Here is a 22,988-nt window from a genome sequence, read left to right as displayed (position 1 = left end):
TCTTACTATGTTGCCCAGGCTGGTCTGGAACTCCTGGGCTCAAGCGATCCTCCTGCCTTAGCCTCCCAAAGTGCTGGGATTACAGGCTTGAGCCACCACTCCCAGTCTATTTATATACTACCTGTCAGGAATTGTACTCCGTAGGGTGGGTGTGTGCTGCAGTCAGTCAGCTCCCTATTCTGGGTCTGGGGTTGGGGCTGCCTGGGACTGGTTTAAAGAGTCACTGTCATGAGATGCTGCACGAGGCATGTCGACTGTTTTTTGGTTCTCGCCCCTAGAGGAGCTGGCTTCCTTCTGCCCCATAAGGCCCGAGTCCACCCCTCTTCTAATTGCCTGAAATCCTCTGTGCAGGCAGCCTGGGAAGAAGCAGCTGTGATATCATAGGCTCAGGAACGGGAGCCTCCCCCTCCCTGGGAGCCTTCGGCAGGCACCCACATCACTTGCTGTCTGGGTGAGAGGCAACAGTTGCTCCCCTCAACACACACACACACACAGAGACACAGATACAGACAACAGAGAGACACACAGACACAGAAATATACACACAGATACAGAGATAGAGACACACAGAAACACACACAGAGACACACACATAGATACAGACACAGAGAGATTCACAAAGAGACACAGATACAGAGATATAGAAACATACACACAGAAACACACACACACAAGACAGACATACACAGGCACACACAGACACAGACACACAGACACAGAGATATATACAGAGACACACACAGAAACACAGACACTGAGACAGACACAACACACACACACACACACACACACACACACACACACCCTGCAGTGGCCCTCCCAGCCGTCCTTCCCACACGGCCATCGTGGTCCTGATGAGACGCTCATGTGGCCGCGGCGGCTGCCTGCCTGGAGCCCCTCACTGGCTCCCGTTGCTCTTGGGATGAGACCCAAAGCCCTGTGGAAGGTCCTGCCTGGTCAGCCCTGAGGACCTCAGCAGCTCCCCAGCACCCAGGCCTCCCTGACTGCAGCCGGACACCCCTTCTCCTGCTTCTTGCTAAACAAGGCTTGTCTGGGGCTTTCGCAGAATGCTTCTCTCCTCTGGTCACCTAACTCACTCCCCAGCAGAGACCTGGGGAGGCCTTCTCTGACCGTGCTGCTGAGACCACTGGTGCAGGCACACTCCTGACCCCCACTTAGCTTTCAGAATGGTTCCTTCTGTGGCCACCTCATCATCTGTGATGATTACATTTTATTAATTACTTTTATTATTTTTGAGACAGGGTCTCCCTCTTTTGCCCAGGCTGGAGTTCAAGCCAAAAGGCATTCTCCTACCTACCCCTAAAGCCTCCTGAGATGTTTGATGTTTTAATTTTTTAATTTTTTAAGACAGGGTCTTGCTCTGTGACCTAGGCTGGAGTGCAGTGGGGTGATCATGGCTCACTGCAGCCTTGACCTCCTGAGCTGAGAGAATCCTCCTGTCTCAGCTTCCTGAGCTGAGACTATGGGTGTGCACCACTGCTTGGAAAGTTTTTGTTGGTAGAGATGGGGTCTTGCTGTGTTGCCTAGGCTGGTCTCCAGCTTTTGGGCTCCAGTGATCCTCCCATCTGGGCCTTCTAAAGTGCTAGGATTACAGGTGTGAGCCACTGCACTTGGCCCTAGCGTTACTTTAAAGACTCATCTCTGACTCCACTGGACTAAGAGCAGCTGTCTAAGGAGTTGTGCCTATTTTGGGCACCACTGTATTCCCAGCATGATGCTCAGTGCCTGGCGTGGCGAAGGTGTTCAATGCATATTTGTTGAATATATGAAATAAATAGATAAGAAGGTTTCTGCAGGTTGAGATGTGGACCAGCTCCCCGAATGCGAATACACTGCACATGGAGCTTCATAGAGTTTGGATGATCAAATTCCTTCCTAAAGGCAGAACTCAGTCCAGTGTAACTTGGCAAGACCCTGCTGAGCCCCTGCTCGAGGCCCAGACCTCGTGTGCCGCTCCAGGGCGCAGAGCTCAGTCAGCTGTTAGCTTTGCTCTCACCTGGCTGTCTGCTTTTCTCCACAGAAGAGACGGAGGATGCAAATGAAGAAGCCCCATTGAGGGACCGCTCCCACATCGAGAAGACCCTCATGCTGAATGAGGACAAGCCATCCGATGACTACTCTGGTAACCAGGGCAGGGAGATATGCCCAGGGCTGGGAGAGCCCGGCCGCCAGGGTCCAGACAGGCTCCTGGAGGCTCCTGAGAGCGAGGGTGCGCCGGGTGGTATCTTGGAGGCCGGAGGGGACGTTGGGGAAGAGGAGAGCCCTGAAGGTGGGAGGCTTCGTAGGGGAGGCTCTGTGAGCAAGGTTCAAGCCTCGGGGTTCCAGGTGGGCACAGATGAGGAAGGGCCGTCCAAGCAGATGGCCCGGTGTGGGCGAATCCAGCGCGGCCCCATGCTGTGCTGGGGCCATCTCCTTTGCTGTGATTTTTAGTTTATAAAGCCGTTTCACGTGTGGTGTTTCATTTTATCTTTGAAACCCAAGGATTGCAGCAGGGCTCGTCTCCTCTTAATCAATGAGCCACCTAACTGGAGCTCAGGCTAGCAGCAATTTGCTCCTGGCGCACAGCTAGAGGGTGGCGGATCGAGGGGTAGAGTCTCGCTAGCCTGACTCATCACCCCATAGGCCTCCCCACTGTGAGCTCCCAGCAGGGAGCTTCTTCTTAGAAAGAGGCCACCTGGGTTACCTGACCCCACCCCTCCCAGGAGTGTCTGGGAGTACAGTGACAGGCCAAGGCCAGGGCCAGGGTGCAGTTCTGCGGGCCTGCTGGGTGCTGGGCCTCCTTGCCTTCTAAGCCTCAGGGAGCACACACAGGTGGGCGACAGAGAGGAAATTCTCATCCACCAAAGAAAGGGCTTGCAGTGAGGCAGCAGGCCGAGACAAGGTTTTAGACACACTACTGAGGTGAGGAAGGAGGAGAGAGGTTTTGAAAAAACAGCTCAGGCCGGGCACAGTGGCTTATGTCTGTAATTCCGGCACTTTGGGAGGCTGAGGTGAGTGGATCACTTGAGCCCAGGAGTTAGAGGCTGCAGTGAGCTACGATTGCTCCACTGCACTCCAGCCTGGGTGTCAGAGCAAGATCCTGTCTCTAAAAAAATAAATAAATAATAAAATAAAATAACCAAACAGCTCAGGAAGCTTTGGGGGTGGGCAGGAGAATGCCTTTTCATTTGAAGGTTTTTGCAGGTTGAGATGTGGGCCAGCTCCCCAAATGCAAATACATTGCACAGTCACTGGGCTGCAAACAGCACTTGCTGCCCACCAGGCAGGGGTGGAGCTGCCCTGGGTGGTGAGGCCCCTCCACAATGGAGGAGCTGCCTGGATCGCACCTGCCTGATGCTCTTCCCCCGGCCCCCTCTGTCTCCAGCGGTGCTGCAGCGGCTTCGGAAGATCTACCACTCATCCATCAAGCCTCTGGAGCAGTCCTACAAGTACAATGAGCTCCGGCAGCATGAGATAACAGGTAGGGCTTGAGATCACAGGTACGGCACAGGCCTGTCAGCGGGGCCACACCGCTGACCAGCCCGGTCTCCCCCGGTACCCACAAAGGTTCAGGATCTCATTCATGATGTGTGCGAGGACTTGTGGGTCTGGGTCTGGGCTCCCCCTGGGAGTTGGAAAGGACGACACCTCCATCACGGGACTACCCTTTCACCAGCAGAGCGCAATGCTTTACCAGGGTGTTACAGATGCATTTTGGTTTTAAGCCTTTATGCTTCAGTCATGCACATTTGAGTTTTCAAAGGCGATGATGCCTATTTCAATCCCTCCTGTGCTCCAGAGCCCACAGGTGCCCCCTGTCTACTCACGGGTGGTGCCTGAGTCCTCTGATCCCTCCATTCCTTCCCCTCCTATTGCCCGTCCTCTCTGCTTCCCTTGGGCCTGGATTCTTTACAAAATTGATTTTCAAAATAATAAAAATAAGACACACTTGTTGCAAAAAATTCAAATAGTGCAGAATAGTATACGTTGAAAAATAAAAATTCTATTCTTGACCTCCAACTTTTTTTTTTTTTTGAGGCGGAGTCTTGCTCTGTCACTCAGGTTGGAGTGCAGCGGCGCGATCTCGGCTCACTGCAAGCTCTGCCTCCCAGGTTCACGCCATTCTCCTGCCTCAGCCTCCCGAATAGCTGGGACTACAGGCGCCTGCTACCGTGCTCGGCCAATTTTTTGTATTTTTAGTAGAGACGGGGTTTCACCATGTTAGCCAGGATGGTCTCGATCTCCTGACCTCGTGATCTGCCCGCCTTGGCTTCCCAAAGTGCTGGGATTACAAGCGTAAGCCACCGCTCCCGGCTGACCTCCAACTTCTTTAATTCGACTCCCAGAGAAACCCATCGTTACAGTGAAGACTTCCAAGCATTTCCTCTGCATGTGTGAGCACATAGATGGATGTCGTTTTTTGTTTTTACAAACGTGGGATCCTGTTAGGTGAGCTGTGTGTGTGGAGACCTCCCTCCTTCCCTCTGACGGCTGTGTGCTCTTCCCCTGTGTGACCACGCCATGCTTGGGAAAACCAGCACCCTCCTGGTGGCTCACGCCTGTAATCTCAGTACTTTGGGAGGCAGAGGTGGGAGGATGGCTTGAGCCCAGGAGTTTGAGACCAGCCTGGGCAACATAGTGAGACCCCGTCTCTACAAAAAATATAAAAATTAGGGGTGGGCATGGTGGCTCACACCTGTAATCCCAGCACTTTGGGAGGCCAAGGCGGGCAGATCATGAGGTCAGGAGTTCGAGACTAGCCCAGCCAACATGGTGAAACCCCATCCCTACTAAAACCTACTAAAAATACAAAAATTAGCCGGGCGTGGTGGCTGGCGGCTGTAATCCCAGCTACTCAGGAGGGTGAGGCAAGAGAATTGCTTGAACCCGGGAGGCAGAGGTTGCAGTGAGCCGAGATTGTGCCACTGCACTCCAGCCTGGGCAACAGAGCAAGACTCCATCTCAAAACAAACAAACAAACAAAACACACACACACAAATTGGGCCTGGGGTGATGGCTCATAGTGCTTTTAAAAACAATCCTATGGCCGGGCACGGTGGCTCACACCAATAGTCCCAGCACTTTGGGAGGCTGAGGCGAGCAGATCCCTTGAGGCCAGGAGTTTGAGACCAGCCTGGCCAACATGGCAAAACCCTGCCTCTACTAAAAATAAAAAGATTGGCTGGGTGTGGTGGTGTGTGCCTATAATCCCAGCTACTGGGGAAGCTGAGGCATGAGAATCACTTGAACTGGGGGGGGGCAGAGGTTGCAGTGAGCCGAGATTGTGCTACTGCACTCCAGCCTGGGTGACAGAGCGAGACTCCATCTCAAAAAAAGAAAAACTAGCTGGACATGGTGGCATGTGCCTGTGGTCCTAGCTACTCGGGAGGCTGAGGCAGGAGGATCATTTGAGCCTGGGAGGCAGAGATTGCAGTAAGCTGAGATTGCACCAGTGCACTCCAGCCTGGGCGACAGAGTGAGACCCTGTCTCAAAAAAAAAAAAAAAAAAAAAAAATTGGAACCCTGGAATTAAACATTTTGTTAGTTGTTGCCATATTGTCTCCCATGATACCAATTTGTACTCACAATAACAGTAGATGAGAGTCCTTGTTTCCCAACAGCAATGCCATTTAAAAATGTTACTCATCTTTAAAAAATTTAGCAATGGTATCTTATTGTTTTTTGAATGAGATTAGAAATCTTTCCCTGTGTTAATTTGGCTGTTTCTATATGATCTCATTTGATGCTCTGGATGGCTGTAAGTGGCCAGGGTATAATAGGGTTTGTATTCTTCCTGCTCTACAGAGGGGAACCTGAGGCCCAGAGACGTGCTGGGTTACCCAGGATCACACAGCTGGAAGCAGGGAATACCCTGTTCCACAGCTACCTGTACTGTTTTTTGTAGCCTAGGAGCCAGTTATTGCCCCCCTTTGTAGCAGATGCACAGCCATTGGTGTGAGCTTACGGAGCCTCCCAAAGGCTTTCTCTTTCTCTCTTGGCCCTGAGACCCGGAGGCTTGGCCCTCCTAGGAAACTTGTGTGTACAGCAGCAGGGCCAGGAGCTCCGGCGTCCCTAGGGCATGGCGCTCTGCAGGGAGGGCCCACTTCCTGGCCCCTGCACTCGCCTTTTGGACTTGGCTCTTAACTCCTAGTCTCTGGCCAGCTTCCTTGTAACCTCTCCCAGGCTCACCTCCCACCTCCTGCATAGGCCAGCGGTGCCCCCTGCTGTGAGGAGCCGAAACCGCAGCACCAGGAAAGGACCCTGTTTGTGGCTTGTCTTGGAGAACGGGAACATCTGGGGCTCTCCTTGGCGTCGCCTGGGCCGGTGTTAAGAGACTGTGACATCTCTGTGGCTGTAACTGGGGACTCCTGCCACCCTCTCAGCCTCCTTATCCCTTCCTGGCCCCCAGCCAGGGCTTGACTTCCACAGATGTGAGTGTCTCCTGTGTATTCATAGACAGGGAGGGATGGGGCAGGGCCATGGTGTTGCTTTCAGGCAATGTACACGTGCCTGCTATGTATAAGACACCACCTGGTTAGGACTGAACTTTAGCCTCGGAGAAGGAAGACCAGAGCATCGGAAAGCAAGATACAGAAGAGGAAGCATACGGCACCACTCTCTGTGAAAAGATGGGGGCCAGGTGTGGGGGCGCACGCCTGTAATCCCAGCACTTTGGGAGGCTGAGGCAGGTGGATCACTTGAGGTCAAGAGTTCGAGAGCAGCCTGGCCAACATGGTAAAACCCCATCTCTACTAAAAATACAAAAATTAGCCAGGCATGGTGGCATGCACCTGTAGTCCCAGCTGCTTGAGAGGCTGAGGCAGGAGAATGGCTTGAACCCAGGAGGTAGAGGCTGCAGTGAGCTGAGATTGTGCCACTGCACTCTAGCCTGGGCAACAGAGCAAGACTCTGTCTCAAAAAAAAAAAAAAAAAAAGATGGGCAACGGCTGGGTGCCGGGCTTATGCCTGTAATAGTAGCACTTTGGGAGGCCGAGGTGGGTGGATCTCTTGAGCCCAGGAGTTGGAGACCAGCCTAGGCAACATGGCAAGACCCCATCTCTACTCTAAATAGAAAAATGAGCTGGGCTTGGTGGTACATGCCTATAGTCTCAGCTACACAGGAGGCTGAGGTGGGAGGATCGCTTGAGCCTGGGAGGTCGAGGCTACATGAGCTATGATCACACCACTGTACTCTGGCCTGGGCGACAGAGTGAGACCCTGTCTCAAAAAAAAAAAAAAAGATGGGGAATATGATAGCTACAAATATTGCTTAGATATGCATTAAAATGTCTAAAATAACATGTAAGAAGTCAGCAGTGGTTACCTGTTCCAGGGGGTGTTAGGGCTGAGGCAGACTGCGACGGAGATGGGAGACTTTTCACTGTTTACCTTTTTATATTCCTGATCTTTGAACCAAGAAATTAAATAAATTAAAATCATAATAAATAAATGAAACAAAAGGGGGGTGCCTAGTGTTTTTAGGGTGGCCTGCTGGCCTCAGGGAGAAGAGTCTGGAGAACTTCAGTGTTGAATTATGCAGGGCTGACCCTCTGTGCTGTAGTCCAGAGAAGAGCTGAAAGAGCTGAGGCCTGAAAATCTGCAGTAAGACTGACCACACCCCACGTTGAAAGCCTCTCCCCTCCCCTCCCTGTCTGCTGGATGTGAAAGCACGAGAGCATCTAATTTTCCTCTTAGGGACCCACCTGGAGTGGCCCTTGCAGAGTCATCTCCCCAACATGGCCTTCAGAAGGACATTAGATGCAGGACCCAAGAACTGCCAGTTCATTGTTTGGTTTTGGGCACTGGCAAATTTGCCATGGACTTTAGAGGCTATTGTTTGAGAGTGACCCTAGAAGAGGGTGAGTGCAATGGCTCATACCTGGAATCCCAGCACTTTGGGAAGCCAAGGTGAGAAGATTGCTTGAGCCCAGAAGTTTGAGACCAGCCTGAGCAACGTTGCAAGACCCCATCTCTACAAAAAAAATTTAAAAATTAGTTGGGCATAGTGGTGCATGCCTATAGTCCTAGCTACTACTTGGGAGGCTGAAGTGGGAGGATTGCTTGAGCCCAGTAATTGTAGTGGGGCACAATTGCACCACTGCATTTCAGCCTGGGTAACAGAGACCCTGATTCTAAACAAAAGACGACAGAAAGAGAGAGAGAGAGAGAGACACTGGCCCTAGAGTCCAGGATTAGGCTGTATTGGGAATTTGGGGAGCCCCAGGTTGGAGGAGAGGAGAGCTGCAGTGGCTGGAGACAGGTAGGGTCTGAGTCCAGACCACCCAAGATTATACAAGCTGCTCCACATCCATCCTCCATTCTCAACCCAGATTCTCTCCATGTGGAAGCTCCGTCCTCCTTTCTCTATGAGCTTTTCTCCTCCAGATTTAACCACGAGACCTCACCCAGAGTGAGTTCCGAATCAGGGTTTGTTGAATGCACTGAGATCCTTCTTCTGATGGGGGCAGATGTGCCAAGGATCTGGGAAAGGCCCAAAAATGACTTCTGTGTCTTTTTACTGGGTGATCACACTTACGTAGCAAGAGAAGTGCCACTGGGGGCTACACATGTCTGATTCCTGGAGAATTCCACAACTCAATTGGATGGACGGTGAGATGCTTTGGAGTACGGTGCCATACCCCTTGTGTGAACTTTTGTTAGTTATATTCCATTTCTACTTCCTGTTGCCCACAGATGGAGAGATTACCTCCAAGCCCATGGTGCTGTTCCTGGGACCGTGGAGTGTTGGTAAATCTACCATGATAAACTACCTCCTTGGGCTGGAAAATACTCGCTATCAGCTCTATACAGGTAATCAATCTTCTTGTGTGATTGTTGGGATTTGAATGTTGTATGTAAAAGCACCATGAAAAGTTAAATCACTGGCCGGACATGATGACTCATGCCTGTAATCCCAGCACTTTGGAAGGCCAAGGCAGTGGATCACTTGAGGCCATCAGTTTGAGACCAGCCTGGCCAACATGGCAAAAACCCATCTCTACTAAAAAAATACAAAAATTAGCTGAGTGTGGTGACACATGTCTGTAATCCCAGCTACTCAGGAGCTTGAGACATGAGAATTGCTTGAACCTAGGAGGCAGAGATTGTAGTGAGCTGAGATTGTGCCACTGCACTCTAGCCTGGGTGACAGAACGAGACTCCGTCTCAAAAAAAAAAAAAAAAGGAAAGAAAAGTTACGCCACATGTAGGTGTTCAAATACAAAATTTGAAAAAGGCTGGGCATGGTGGCTCTATGCCTGTAATCTCAGCACTTTGGGAGGCCGAGGCAGGAGGATCATCTGAGGTCAGGAGTTCGAGACCAGCCTGGCCAACATGGTGAAACCCTGTCTCTACTAAAAATACAAAAAATTAGCTGGGTGTGGTGGCGGGTGCCTGTAGTCCCAGCTACTTGGGAGGCTGAGGCAGCAGAATTGCTTGAACCCAGGAGGCAGAGGTTGCAGTGAGCCAAGATTGCACCACTGTACTCCAGCCTGGGCGACAGAGTGAGACTCTGTCTCACAAAAGAAAAAAAGAAAATTTGGAAAAAACAGAAAACAAAAAAAGACACTGCGCCAATGTCCACAGCAGCATTATTCATAATAGCCAAAACGTGGAAACCACTCAAATGTTCATCAGTGGATGAAGGGATCAACAAAATGTGGTCTGTTCATAGATAAATTATTATTCAGCCTTAAAAAGGAATGAAATTCTGACATCTGCTACATGGATGAACCATGAAGACATTATGCTAAAAGAAAGAAGACAGACACAAGAGGACAAATACCGTCTGATTTCACTTATATGACAGTAGGCGGCTGGGTGCGGTGGCTCACGCCTGTAATCCCAGCACTTTGGGAGGCCAAGGTGGGTTGATCACAAGGTCAGGAGTTCAAGACCAGCCTGGCCAAGATGGTGAAACCTCGTCTCTACTAAAAATACAAAAATTAGCTGGCCGTGGTGGTGGGCACCTGTAATCCCAGCTACTTGGGAGGCTGAGGCAGGAGAATCGCTTGAACCCGGGGGCGGAGGTTGCAGTGAGCTGAGATCATGCCACTGCACTCCAGCCTGGGTGATAGAGTGAGACTCTGCTCCAAAAAGGAAAAAAATAAATAAATAAAAAGAAGGCAAAATCAGAGAGAGAGACGCCAGAGTGGTTGTAACCAGGGACTGGGGGCAGAGGGAATGGGGAATGACTGTTTAATGGATACAGAGTTTTCAGTTGGGAAGATAAAAACATTCTGGAGCTGGATGGTGGCAATGGTTGCACAACAGTGTGAATGTGCTTAATGCCACTGAACTGCATGCTTTAAAATGATTAAAATGGTAAATTTAGGCCTGGAGCAGTGGCCCACACCTGTAATCCCAGCACTTTGGGAGGCCAAGGTGGGCAGATCATTAAGGTCACAAGTTCGAGACCAGCCTGGCCAACACGGTGAAACTCCGTCTCTACTAAAAATACAAAAATTAGCCGGGCATGGTGGCCAGTGCCTGTAATCCCAGCTACTCGGGAGGCTGAGGTGGGAGAATCGCTTGAACCCGGGAGGTGGAGGCTGCAGTGAGCTGAGATTGCACCACTGCTTTCCAGCCTGGGTGACAGAGCAAGACTCCATCTCAAAAAGAAAAAAAAGGTAAATTTTATGTTATGTATGTTTTACCACAATTAAAAGAAAGCCCCAATAGCTTAGCAAACATATCCAATTCTGTTGCAAAAGTCTCCCTGTGACACCAGGCATATACACATGCTTCTCAGTAGGTCTGTTTCACAGAGATCACGTATTCCTTCACCTCTCACCCCATGTGCCCAGGCGCTGAACCCACCACCTCTGAGTTCACGGTCCTCATGCACGGGCCTAAGCTGAAAACCATCGAGGGCATCGTCATGGCTGCTGACAGCGCCCGCTCCTTCTCACCCCTTGAGAAGTTTGGCCAGAATTTCCTAGAGAAGCTGATTGGCATTGAGGTTCCCCACAAACTTCTGGAGAGGGTCACTTTTGTGGATACACCAGGCATCATCGAGAACCGCAAGCAGCAAGAAAGAGGTAATTTAGCCCTCATTTCTGAACAGTGTAAGCTCTGTTTCAAAAAGTTATTTTTGGCCAGGCGTGATGGCTCATGCCTGCGATCCCAACTCTTTGGGAGGCCAAGACAGGAGGATCCCTTGAGGCCAGAGGTTCAAGACTAGCCTGAGCAACATAGTGAGACCTTATCTCTACAAAAAAATTCAAAAGATAGCCAGGCATAGTGGCATGTGCCTATGGTCCTAGCTACCCGGGAAGCTGATGTGGGAAGATTGCTTGAGCCGAGGAAGTTGAGGCTGCAGTGAGCCATAATCGTGCCACTGTACTCCAGCCTGCGCAAGAGTGAGACCCTATCTCATATAAATAAATGAATAAATAAGGCTGGGCACAGTGGCTCACACCTGTAATCCCAGCACTCTGGGAGGCCAAGGCAGGTGGATCACTTAAGCCCAGGTGTTCTAGACCAGCTTGGACAACATGGCAAAACCCCGCCTCTACAAAAAATATAAAAATTAGGTTGACACGGTGGCACATGACTGTAGTCCCACCTACTCGGGAGGCTGAGTTGGGAGGATTGCTTGAGCCCAGGAGGTCAAAGCTGCAGTGAGCTGTGGTCATGCTACTGCACTCCAGCCTTAGTGACACAGCAAGACTCTGTCTCAAAAAAAAAAAAAAAAAAAGAAGGAAGAAAAGAAAACTACTTTTGACAGTGGGTGGTAGGCAGGCAGGGAAAGGAAGTGTGCCCAGTGTTGCCCAAGACCAGGAGAGGCGTTCTTAACTTCCACCCTTCTTGTCGTCACTGCAATGCCATCTGGGTTTTGGAGTGCCTGGTCCTCCTACCTCCCCAAGGACTGATTTGGTTTGGAGACGGCAATATTTTCCAAAGTGGGGGCCTAGTCCTCTCTGCAAGCAGCTCTGAGAGGTTCAAGCTGGGGCTCAGTTGTCTTTGGGAGGCCCTGTGTGTCCTGTGTAGCCAAGGGCCTGGACTAATTGGATCCCAGTACCAGTATATTTGACTTCTGGCTAAATTGGGTTTGGCGCTCCTGGGCCTGCTGTAGGTTGAACCTGACCTTCAACTCTTCCTATTCCCAGTTTCTGCTTTTCCAGGGTTGCTTCCCCATAAGCCTTTAGCAGGCTTCTTCAAAGCCCTACTTGCCCTCAGGTAGCAGGGGAATGCTACTTTGGGCCTGTCTGACTTCACTTACATGAGAGTAGGCAAAATCAGAAAGACAGAAACCAGAGTGGTTTTAACCAGGGGCTGGGGGGAAGGGGAGATGGGCAGTTACTGTTAATAAGTACAGAATTTTCAATTTGGGAAGATGAATAAGTTCCAGAGAGGGATGGCCGTGATGGTTGTACAACAGTGTGAATGTATTTAATGAACAAGGCTGACAAGACTAGAAGCCAGATCCACCAGGCATGCGGCTATGGAGTAGGCCACTGAGTCCTGCCATGAGGCAAGGCTGTCTGCAGAGACTCCTGAACAGGGCAGTGCAGGAATGTGTGAACAGACGGTGGATCTCAGTTCATGGTTAGAACAACTCAATTGTGGTTATAAATAGATCTTGTAGTAATGATATTAGCAGTAATATTAGAAGCAATTAATAATATTAGTAATAATATTATAGTATATTTAATTATATTATTATGGTATAATGACATTAGTAGTATTATTAGTAATGTTAATAATGTTAATAATTATAATAGTAAATTGTACCCCTATTACACACTGGATAATTTTATACATTATTGTAAAAAAAAAAAAAGATTTCAACGTTTTTAGACAGGTAGTCCTCATCTCCTCAGTTTTCTTATTTGCAAAGAAAACTAGGAAATAAGAGGCTAATGGAATTAAAATGTATTCTGTACCAGCTGTATGATTGGAATTTTAGGTGCTGTCCTATATTTACAGCAACATGGTAATCTTTATATCAGTTCAGATGTTGATATTGTTCTTCTTGTCATTTTGGAGCTAAAAAGGTAGAGCTTAGAGGCATTTAATATACAGCTGGCCAGGGGCAAAGCTCAAATTCTAGTCCAGGTCTCAATGCCAAGCCCACATTCCTTCCCCCTAAATAATGCATTCATTCTTTCATGTTCTTTTAATTCCTCATTTCTCTCCCTCAGCATCTTTGCCATTGCCCCAGATCCTTTTAGACAATAGGACAATCTCCATTTTGAACAGGTATTTAGCTGTCTTGGAAACTTGGATTTCACAGTAGATTAAAACAATGATCAGGTGGGGCATGGTGGCTCATGCCTATTACCCCAGCACTTTGGGAGGCTGAGATGGGAGGATTCTTAAGCCCGGGAGGTTGAGGCTGCAGTGAGCTATAATCATGCCACTGCACCCCAGCCTGGGTGACAGAGTGAGACCCTGTCTCAAAAAACAAACCAACAAGAAAAACAAGGATCAGGCTGTTCTTGGTTGAAGATTGGCAAGGGACAGGAGATATGCAACTGATTTTTTAATAGTCTGTAGAAATCCAGAAAATCCGTAGCGGTGCTCCTTCTTTCAACCCCTAGAATGGTTTAGTTCTGAAAGGAGGTGTGCGGGCTTTGAGGGAGGCCTACTCAGTTTGACTTCTCGCTTCTGTCTCCCAAAGGCTACCCCTTCAACGACGTGTGCCAGTGGTTCATTGACAGAGCTGACCTCATCTTTGTCGTCTTTGACCCAACAAAGCTGGATGTGGGTCTAGAGCTGGAGATGCTCTTCCGCCAGTTGAAGGGGCGTGAATCCCAGATAAGGATCATCCTGAACAAGGCTGACAATCTGGCCACCCAAATGCTCATGCGGGTTTACGGGGCCCTCTTCTGGAGCTTGGCCCCTCTCATCAATGTCACAGAGCCCCCAAGGGTCTACGTCAGCTCCTTCTGGCCACAAGAGTATAAGCCGGACACCCATCAGGAACTGTTCCTCCAAGAAGAGATCTCCCTCCTTGAAGACCTGAATCAGGTGATCGAGAACAGACTGGAGAACAAGATTGCCTTCATCCGCCAGCACGCCATCCGGGTCCGCATCCATGCCCTCCTGGTTGACCGCTACCTGCAGACTTACAAGGACAAAATGACCTTCTTCAGTGATGGAGAACTGGTCTTTAAGGACATTGTGGAAGATCCCGATAAATTCTACATCTTCAAGACCATCCTGGCAAAGACCAATGTCAGCAAATTTGACCTTCCCAACCGCGAGGCCTATAAGGACTTCTTTGGCATCAATCCCATTTCCAGTTTCAAACTGCTCTCCCAGCAGTGCTCCTACATGGGAGGTTGCTTTCTGGAGAAGATTGAGCGGGCCATCACTCAGGAGCTTCCAGGTCTCCTGGGTAGCCTTGGGCTCGGGAAGAATCCAGGTGCTCTCAACTGTGACAAAACAGGGTGTAGTGAAACCCCAAAAAATCGCTACAGGAAGCACTAGGTGGTGTAGCGGTTCTTGGGTTCCTGTTGGTGAATCAGCTTGTGTCCTAACTGTCTGAGAAGTCCCGGTTTATTAACCCTTTGAGCCACACTGGCAGGAATTATTACACAGTGGAGAGTTGGGAGTTCACTGAGGCCAGGGGTCGGGGCAGGTGCGTGGGTCTAGGGAGGAGAGTGGAAACTGTGAATTCCTGTGTGCTTGTCTTGTTGCTTCAATGAGGAGGCCTGATTGAGGCAAGTCAGCCTCCACCTGCTTTTCCTGGGTCCTGTCTTTGAAGGACAGAGAGCAGCTAAATTCTAGTGTATCTTAAATCAATGAGGGTCAAATAAGCTAAAAGCAGCTGAAATTCCTTTGTTCCCTGTGAGCTGGGAAAACAGCGAAGGTCTGAGTCGTAGAGATTGTCAGGTCCATTTTGGCTTCTTTCCACACCCTCAGTCTCACGTTTGTTCCCCAGCCCTTGGCTGTCTCTTAACTTTGGGCTGACTTTCAACAGTGAACAGTCTCTTGGGTCTGAATATACCTGGGTTTGTTTTTGTTTTTTTGAGACGGAGTCTCGCTCTGTCGGCCAGGCTGGAGTGCAGTGGTGCAATCTCAGCTCACTGCAACCTCCCCCTCCTGGGTTCAAGCGATTCTCCTGCCTCAGCCTCCTGAGTAGCTAAGATTATATGCTACCACCATGCCCAGCTAATGTTTGTATTTTTAGTAGAAACGGGACTTCACCATGTTGCCCAGGCTGTCCTCGAACTCCTGACCTCAAGTGATCCACCCGCCTCGGCCTCCCAAAGTGCTGGGATTACAGGCATGAGCTGCCGCAGCCGGCCTCCACCTGGGTTTTGAGCCAATCCCCCAGACTTGCTCCTGGTTTCCTCAAGGGGTAGGGCAGTGGTTTAGGACACTAGACAACTAAGAACAGGAGTTCCCAGGAAGGACGACGATCTGCCTCCCCCACTGCCACTTCTCTGATGTGTTCCTCAAAGCTGGCCCTGGGGCTCGATCCCTTTATCGGACCCAGGAGGAGGCGACTGGTTGGTGGATCCAGGTAATTTACTCTTGGAAGTGACTGTAGTGAAGGTCGTGGAAGGGCTCAGAGGGTTAATTGGTTTGCAGTGTGTCTTTGTCTATTGCATGTCTTGGAAAACTCAGATCCCAAAGGCGCTGGGTTTCAGAGAGGACAGTGGAGACCTTGCTCCTTTTCCTTAGGCCGCCAGTCTCTCAAATTTCAGAGGAGGCTGTTTCCACAACTCCCTTGTGGAAACACTCGGCAGCAGAGTTGCTCCTTCGCAGTTTCCACACCATGGCTTTTCCTTTCCTTTCTTCTCCATTCCCTGATGCATCAACACTTAAAACTCGGAGCAGTTTCCTAGGAGTCAGAACCAGCACCAGCCACTTGGTGTCGGCGGCCACCAAGGCTTAACATTGACCTTCCCGCCTGACCTTGATGCAGATGTCCACTGAACACACGGCAGGAAAGCCAGGGCCTTCAATACCAATAAGTGTGAACATGTGTGTATGTTGTCCAAGAGAGATTAGGGAGATCCCATAGACTCCAGGGAGTAGAGAACTTGTAACAGTGTTGCAAGGCTAGCATGCACGGCTCCGCAGCAGGTGGTGGGGAGCAGAGGGGCAGGCCCTGCAAGGAAGAAGCAGCCTTTGGATGGTGAAATGTGCATGGTGCACAGTCTGTGCATATGCCCAGGAGACCCAGCCCGGGCTGCCTCGAGGGGCTCCTTTGTGCACAGCCAGCCGCTTCTCTTGAGAACAAGCTGTCCTGGGGGCCTTACCCACAAGGCAGGAGTCAGGATGCACCAGCTCAGCACCAGGAAGTCATCCTGGACCAGAAGGACAGTGGAAAGGCAGGCAGAAGGAGAGGCACTCTGAGGTCAGGCAGGGTAAGTCAGTTGGCAGTCAGGTTAGGTCTGTGCGGAGAACCTCGAGTTAGGAATTCCCGGTTCTCAGAATCGTTATCACTCTGGTGCATGCTGTCACAGGGGCTGCTGCATTTGGCTTTGTGTAGGGCCTGGATCCTTCCACAAGAACACCTGAGGTTCCAGGGCACTCAGGACAATGTTTCCAAGGAACGAGTCGACCAGGAAAGAAAAGTGAGTTCTGCAAGGGGCATCCACGGAGCCTGTGATAGGGGCTGATGAGATGGAATCTGTCCTGGACTTTTCTTCTCATTAACCACCCTCCGCAAACCCCAGAACCCCTCGCCTCATCTCTGTACCATCTGCCCTCTTGGGGGATGGGCTCTCCCACTTTCCTCTGCCTGCTCCTCCATGCCGTGAGCTGCTTGGGCAGATCTGTTTTTCTGTGTAGTCGGGAAAAACAAAAACCAAAAAAAAGGCACAACTGTGTGGGCATTGTCATAGCTGTTGATGTCACCGCTGCTTTGGGGGAAATGGCTGGGATGAGGCTAATACATTCATGCAATATTTATGTTTTCAGGGGGCTGCGTTATCAGCGTGCTCTCCCTGCCTTGGGCTTTTCTTTCCGTCATGTTTTCCTTTTCATGTTCCTTCTCTGACTTCTCTTGTCTCTGCTGCTCACAGGCCTGCCCATCAGTCAGCACAGATACTCAGTATCTGGTTTCTGGCCAGCTCCGTGGAGGGGGCTTTAAGCAGAATTCTGACTCTTTGGGGTGGGGGATTAGGAACTGGGGGAAACTTAAGGATCCAGAGATTCCCCCAAGAGGAGTGTCTGGAAGGATCTGTGCCTGGACAGTGGCTGAACCTTTCCAGTGTTCTTACGGTTCTGATTTCATCAGTCTCAATAAAGTTCCAGTCTCTCTTCAACACCGCGTGCTTTCTCATGGTCTCCAGCTAGATTAGTCTCTCATCCTCCTTTTATCTGGTAGAGTGAACTCGTGTAAGTTTCTTGGGGAGAGACTGGAAATTAAGAAATTGCCCACCCTTGTGTTAGCTAGATGCCCCAGGACCTTCTTTGGGGCTGAGGCTGAGTTGCTCTCTCAGCCGCCCAGGAAGCCTAGGCCAGCATGGTGTCCTCTGAAACTTAAAGAACTGCTCTCTCCTCAGCACCTCAATGCCTCATTCCCCTGGGCATCCACGCAGCTGCCTCAGATACCTGAGGGCTCCAGTGGAGGAGGGCACAAAAGTTTCCTGAATGGTAAGGCTGCTACCTCCCCTTGGCTTCACCAGAAAGTGATCTCCTCCTCCACGAAGTGTGGACTTGAGCCTCCCGCTTGGACCTGTCTTTAGAGAAACCTGAACGCGCCCTTGACTCCCTGAGCCCTTTCTACCACATTTTGCTGTTTCTAGTGTCCTCTTCAGAGCAGAGGTCCTTTAATTTTTATGTTTTACTTCTGGGGTCTTCGAAGGAGTTTCACATCTTGCTTGAGAACAGGTTTTTTGTTGTTTTCTTTTCTTTTCTTTTCTTTTTGAGACGGAGTCTCGCTCTGTCGCCCAGGCTGGAGTGCAGTGGAGCAATCTTGGCTGACTGCAAGCTCCGCCCCCCAGGTTCACGCCATTCTCCTGCCTCAGCCTCCTGAGTAGCTGGGACTACAGGCGCCCGCCACCACAGTGCCCGGCTAATTTTTTGTATTTTTAGTAGAGACGGGGTTTCACCATGTTAGCCAGGATTGTCTCGATCTCCTGACCTCGTGATCTGCCCACCTTGGCCTCCCAAAGTGCTGGGATTACAGGCGTGAGTCAACGCGCCTGGCTGATTTTTTGTTGTTTTCGATTTTTTTTTTTTTTCCTGAGATGGAGTCTCGCATTGTTGCCCAGGCTAGAGTGCAGTGGCGCCATCTCAGCTCACTGCAACCTCCGCCTCCCGGGTTCAAGCGATTCTCCTGCGTCAGCCTCCTGAGTAGCTGGGACTACAGGCACATACCACCATGCTTGGCTCATTTTTGTATTTTTGGTAGAGATAGGGTTTCACCATGTTGGCCAGGCTGATCTTGTACTCCTCACCTCAAGTGATCCGCCTGCCTCAGCCTCCCAAAGTGCTGGGATTACAGGCGTGAGCCACCACATCTAACCTTTTTTTTTTTTTTTTTTTTTTTTTTTTTTTTTTTTTTTTTGAGACAGGGTCTCGCTCTGGCACTCAGGGTGGAGTGCAGTAGCTCGATCATAGTTCATTGCAGCCTTAACCTCCTGGGCTCAAGCAATCCTCCCTCTTCAGCCTTCTGAGTAGCTGGGACTACAAGCACATGCCATCATGTCTGACTAATAGAAAAAAACATTTTTTTTTGTAGGGATGAGGTTTCATTATGTTGGCCAGGCTGGTCTCAAACTCCTGGCCTCATTCCATCCTCCTGCCTCAGCCTCCCAAAGTGTTGGGATTAGAGATGTGAGCCATCTTGCAGGTAGAGAGCAGGTTTTGAAAGGGAAAAAACTGGGCCCTGGGGAGAAAGGGAGAGTCTGCAGTCTGTTGTCTTTGAGCAACTGAGCAATCTGACCCAACTAAGGCCACTCCTGTTCACCTACCCAACCCTGCGTCCCTCTTCCACCCGTTCCCGGGAGAAATCCAGAGCTCTTGCCTGGAAGAGGGAGGACTGTTTTAAAGATAAATGTTAAGTAATATGCCAGAATCTGCCTCAAAAATGTACTGTTTCACAAGCCTCACCATCTTCACATTGTCTGCCATTAAGATGATAGAGAAACAGAAACAGAAAACGGAGAAAGCACAATCAGGGACCAGGATAAACATAGATAAAGTGAGGGGCGTGAATGGAGTGTTTTTAAGGGTAAGTGGATGTATCCTTTGAATCCATGGGGGTTACACATGGTTATATGCGTAAGGTGTGTGCAAATACATATGTAAAGTCCATGCATGTGGGGAAACAGGTGGCCAGGTACTCAGCACAGTGCCTGACACACAGGAGCTCATCACCCGTGTGCCATCAGAGTGAATAAGTGGGGTTTGGGGGAGTAAAGGTGTCTGTGCGGTTTTTTGAGACAGGGTCTCGCTCTGTCACCCAGGCTGGGTGACGTGATGCAACCACAGGTCACTGCAGCCTTGAATTACTGGCCTCCAACGATCCTCCTGCCTCAGCTCAGCTTCCCAAATAGCTGGGACTACAGGTGCACATCACCACACCCAGCTAATTTAAAAGGTTTTTTTTTTTTTTGGCTGGGTGCAGTGGCTCATGCCTGCAGTCCTAGCACTTTGGGAGGCCAAGGTGGGCAGATCACCTGAGATCATGAGTTCAAGACCAGCCTGGTCAACATGGTGAAACCCAGTCTCTACTAAAAATACAAAAATTAGCCAGGCATAGTGGAGGGTGCCTGTCATCCCAGCTACTTGGGAGGCCGAGGTAGGAGAATTGCTTGAACCCAGGAGGCAGAGGTTGCAGTGAGCTGAGATGGCACCACTACACTCCAGGCTGAGTGTTTTTTTTTTAGAGAGATGGGGTCTTGTCATCTTGCCCAGGCTAGTCTCAAACCCCTGGGCTCAAGTGATCCTCTCACCTCAGATGATTTTTCTTTAGAAGAAAGTAAAGGCAATAAAAAAGCATTAGAAAAACAAACTGGCTGGGCTAGGTGGCTCACACCTGTAATCCCAACACTTTAGGAAGCCAAGGTGGGAAGATCATTTGAGGACAGGAGTTCAAGACTGGCCTGGGAAACATAGTGAGACCTCCTCTCTACAACAGCAACAACAAAATTAGCTGGGCGTGGTGGCATGTGCCTGTAGTCCCAGCTACTCAGGTGGCTGAGGTTGGAGGATTGCTTGAGCCCAGGAGGTAGATAGAGGCTGCAGTGAGCCATGATCCCACCACTGCACTCCAGCCTGGGAAACAGAGCAAGAACCTGTCTCAGTTAAAAAACAAAACAAATAGAAAATGAGAGGAGTGTGATGCGACATGAGGTTGTCTGTAGAATGCTGACCAGCCGGCCAACATGGCGAAACCCCGTCTCTGCCAAAAATACAAAAATTAGCTGGTCGTGGTGGTGCGTGCCAGTGGTCCCAGCTACTCGTAGGCTGAAGCATGAGAATCGCTTAAGCCTGGGAGGTGGAGGTTGCAGTGAGCCGAGATCGCGCCACTGCATTACAGCCTGGGTGACAGAGCGAAACTCTGTCTCAAAAAAAAATATATATATATATAATATATATGTATATATATATAATATACATATAATATGTATATTATATACATATTATATATATAATATACATATAATATGTATATTATATATATAATATACATATAATATGTATATTATATATATAATATACATATAATATGTATATTATATACATATTATATATATAATATACATATAATATGTATATTTTATATATATAATATACATATAATATGTATATTTTATATATATAATATACATATAATATGTATATTATATACATATTATATATATAATATACATATAATATGTATATTATATACATATTATATATATTATATACATATAATATGTATATAATATATATGTACATATATATTATATACATATAATATGTATATTATATATGTACATATATAATATACATATAATATGTATATTATATATGTATATATAATATACATATAATATGTATATAATATATATGTATATATATTATATACATATAAATATGTACATATATATTATATACATATAATATGTATATAATATATATATAAAGTAATTTTCATTAAAAAATTTATTGAGGATTATTTCCTGAACAAAAAAAACTTTAAAAAAATCTTAACTCCATCTCCATTTCATATTGGATCTTTACCATGATCTTGTAAAGTAGATGGGGCAGGGATATTTCTTATTCCTAAACCCAAATCTAATATGGGGAAACTGCATCTACAGAGGTGCAGTTTTGCCCGAGTTTGGCCTGAGTTCACTCTGCTAATGCAAGACAAACCACACCAAAAGGCCAATTTCCTACCCATCCCAATATCCTTTCTACTCTATTCCATCACATTGATTTGTGGTAATCTAGAGCTGACAGCAAATTGTGCACTGTATATTTTTCAGACCCACTAAAAGATGAGATTTTGTATCGTGAAGAGTGCAAAAAGATTTGTTACATTTCCATTTTTTCCAAACTTCTTAATTTTTTCCCACCACGATTCCAAAAAAATTTAGATATTCTGCATATTAAGGCATAGTCTCTCCCCTGGGGGATGTAGCCATCTAGTAAGGGATACAACGCACAATTGTAAATCAGGGTACATGGGTCTGGCAAAGAACTTTCTTATTTGCAAATGTAATTCTTTGCAAAGCCTCATCAATGCATATAAGTTGTTAAATTATGTAATGGATTACTTCTGTTGAGAAGAATCAGTTGACCCAACCTCAGGGCTCTTCGGAGAATACTGAGACACACTGAGGGGCTATGGAGTTTGGTTGGGGAAGGAGTGGAGTTTTAGCTACACTTTGAGGGATGGGCAGGTTTGGTGGGTCACAGATTAGGGGGATGGAGCACGAGAAGATCGAGGGCGCCCAGACGCAGACAAGGGAAGACCGCTGTGTGTGGTGGGGATAAAGCAATGGAAGAGCAGCCAAGGTGAGACGAAGTGAATTAGGGGATACTGGGCCTTCAGGGGAAGCCCAGGGAGTCTAGGCCTGAGGCCACTGCAGGTTTCTGAGAAGATCCAGCGGGCAGCTGTGCTAGGGCGATCTGGGGAGGCTGGAGCGTGGCACGCAGAAGCCAAGCGCCTGCCCTTTGGGTCTGCTGCGTGGAGGGGAACGTGGGGTCTCTGTCCTTCCCCGATGCTGCCCCACTCCAATCCGATGCCAGCGCCCCACAAGGCGGCCGCGAGGAGAAGCCCATCCACTCCATCGGCCTGGCCCCCCGGGGGACCCCGCCCGCCCTAGGCAGGCGCCAATGTGTCCCTTCTCTGGATCCTTTGGGAATCAATTAAGATCGCGGTGACAGGGCCCCCAGGCCGTAGGAGGACCCGGGCCGCCACTCCCCGCGCGGCGTGGACGGGCTTCCAGCATCCGTGCGGGGACAGGGCTGGAGGCTTCGGTGATCGCGGCCGGGTACGCGATCTTCCTTCGTCTGAGGGAAAACGTCGCGGCTGGGGAGGGCCTCAGATTTCCCCGGCACGCCTCCTCTCCTTAGTGGGGAAACTGAGGCCCGGGGCAGGGCAGTTCTGGACCAGGGTCGTGACGGTGGGGAAAGTAGGCACCTGGCTGAACCTGGCCCCGTCCTTCGCTCCCGAATCCTCACACACTGTCCCCGAGGGGGCCATTACCCGACCCTGCGGACAGGGACCGATCCCGCGGCCGTTCAGCAGTGACAGTGCCGGCCGGCTCGCCCGGCGCATGCGCACTGCCTTCCCTTCGGGCTCTGCCCCGCCCCCTCCGGGCCGCGCGCCTGGGACCGAGTCCGGGACTGGGGTCAGCGCAGGCGCAGACGCACACGCGTAGCGGCGGCGCTTCCAGAACGCTGCGCTCGGGAGAGCCTCGGGGCGGGAGGCGCCTCGGCGCTGGGGGCGGGGCGGGGCGGGGCGGGGCGGGCGCCCACTGCCTGAGCCGGATGGCAGAGCCGCCTCTCCGCCAGCTCCCAGCGCTGGCTCGCGTCCCTGGGTTCCGAGCCCAGCGAAGCGCAAGCTCCGTGGCCGCCAG

At 49.6% G+C, this 22,988-nt stretch overlaps 1 protein-coding gene across 5 annotated transcripts in view; it reads left to right on the top strand.

The window, feature by feature from the left end:
• Positions 1 to 17,914, top strand: part of SRL (sarcalumenin) — a 67,275-nt gene extending 49,361 nt beyond the window's left edge. For 3 of the 5 annotated variants that reach the window (XM_063717061.1, XM_054533042.2, XM_054533041.2), the window contains 5 exons: positions 2,042 to 2,143; positions 3,386 to 3,481; positions 8,695 to 8,811; positions 10,806 to 11,039; positions 13,625 to 17,909. In XM_063717061.1, the coding sequence (XP_063573131.1) occupies positions 2,042 to 2,143; positions 3,386 to 3,481; positions 8,695 to 8,811; positions 10,806 to 11,039; positions 13,625 to 14,436 (1,361 nt within the window). In that variant the 3' untranslated portion in view covers positions 14,437 to 17,909. 5 annotated transcript variants of the gene reach the window in all.
• Positions 17,915 to 22,988: the final 5,074 nt, after the last annotated feature.

The sequence above is a fragment of the Pongo abelii genome, chromosome 18, assembly GCF_028885655.2.
Source record: "Pongo abelii isolate AG06213 chromosome 18, NHGRI_mPonAbe1-v2.0_pri, whole genome shotgun sequence".
Taxonomy (NCBI): domain Eukaryota; kingdom Metazoa; phylum Chordata; class Mammalia; order Primates; family Hominidae; genus Pongo; species Pongo abelii.
The sequence above is the reverse complement of the archived record's forward strand: the minus strand, read 5'-3'. Positions and strand labels throughout refer to the sequence as shown.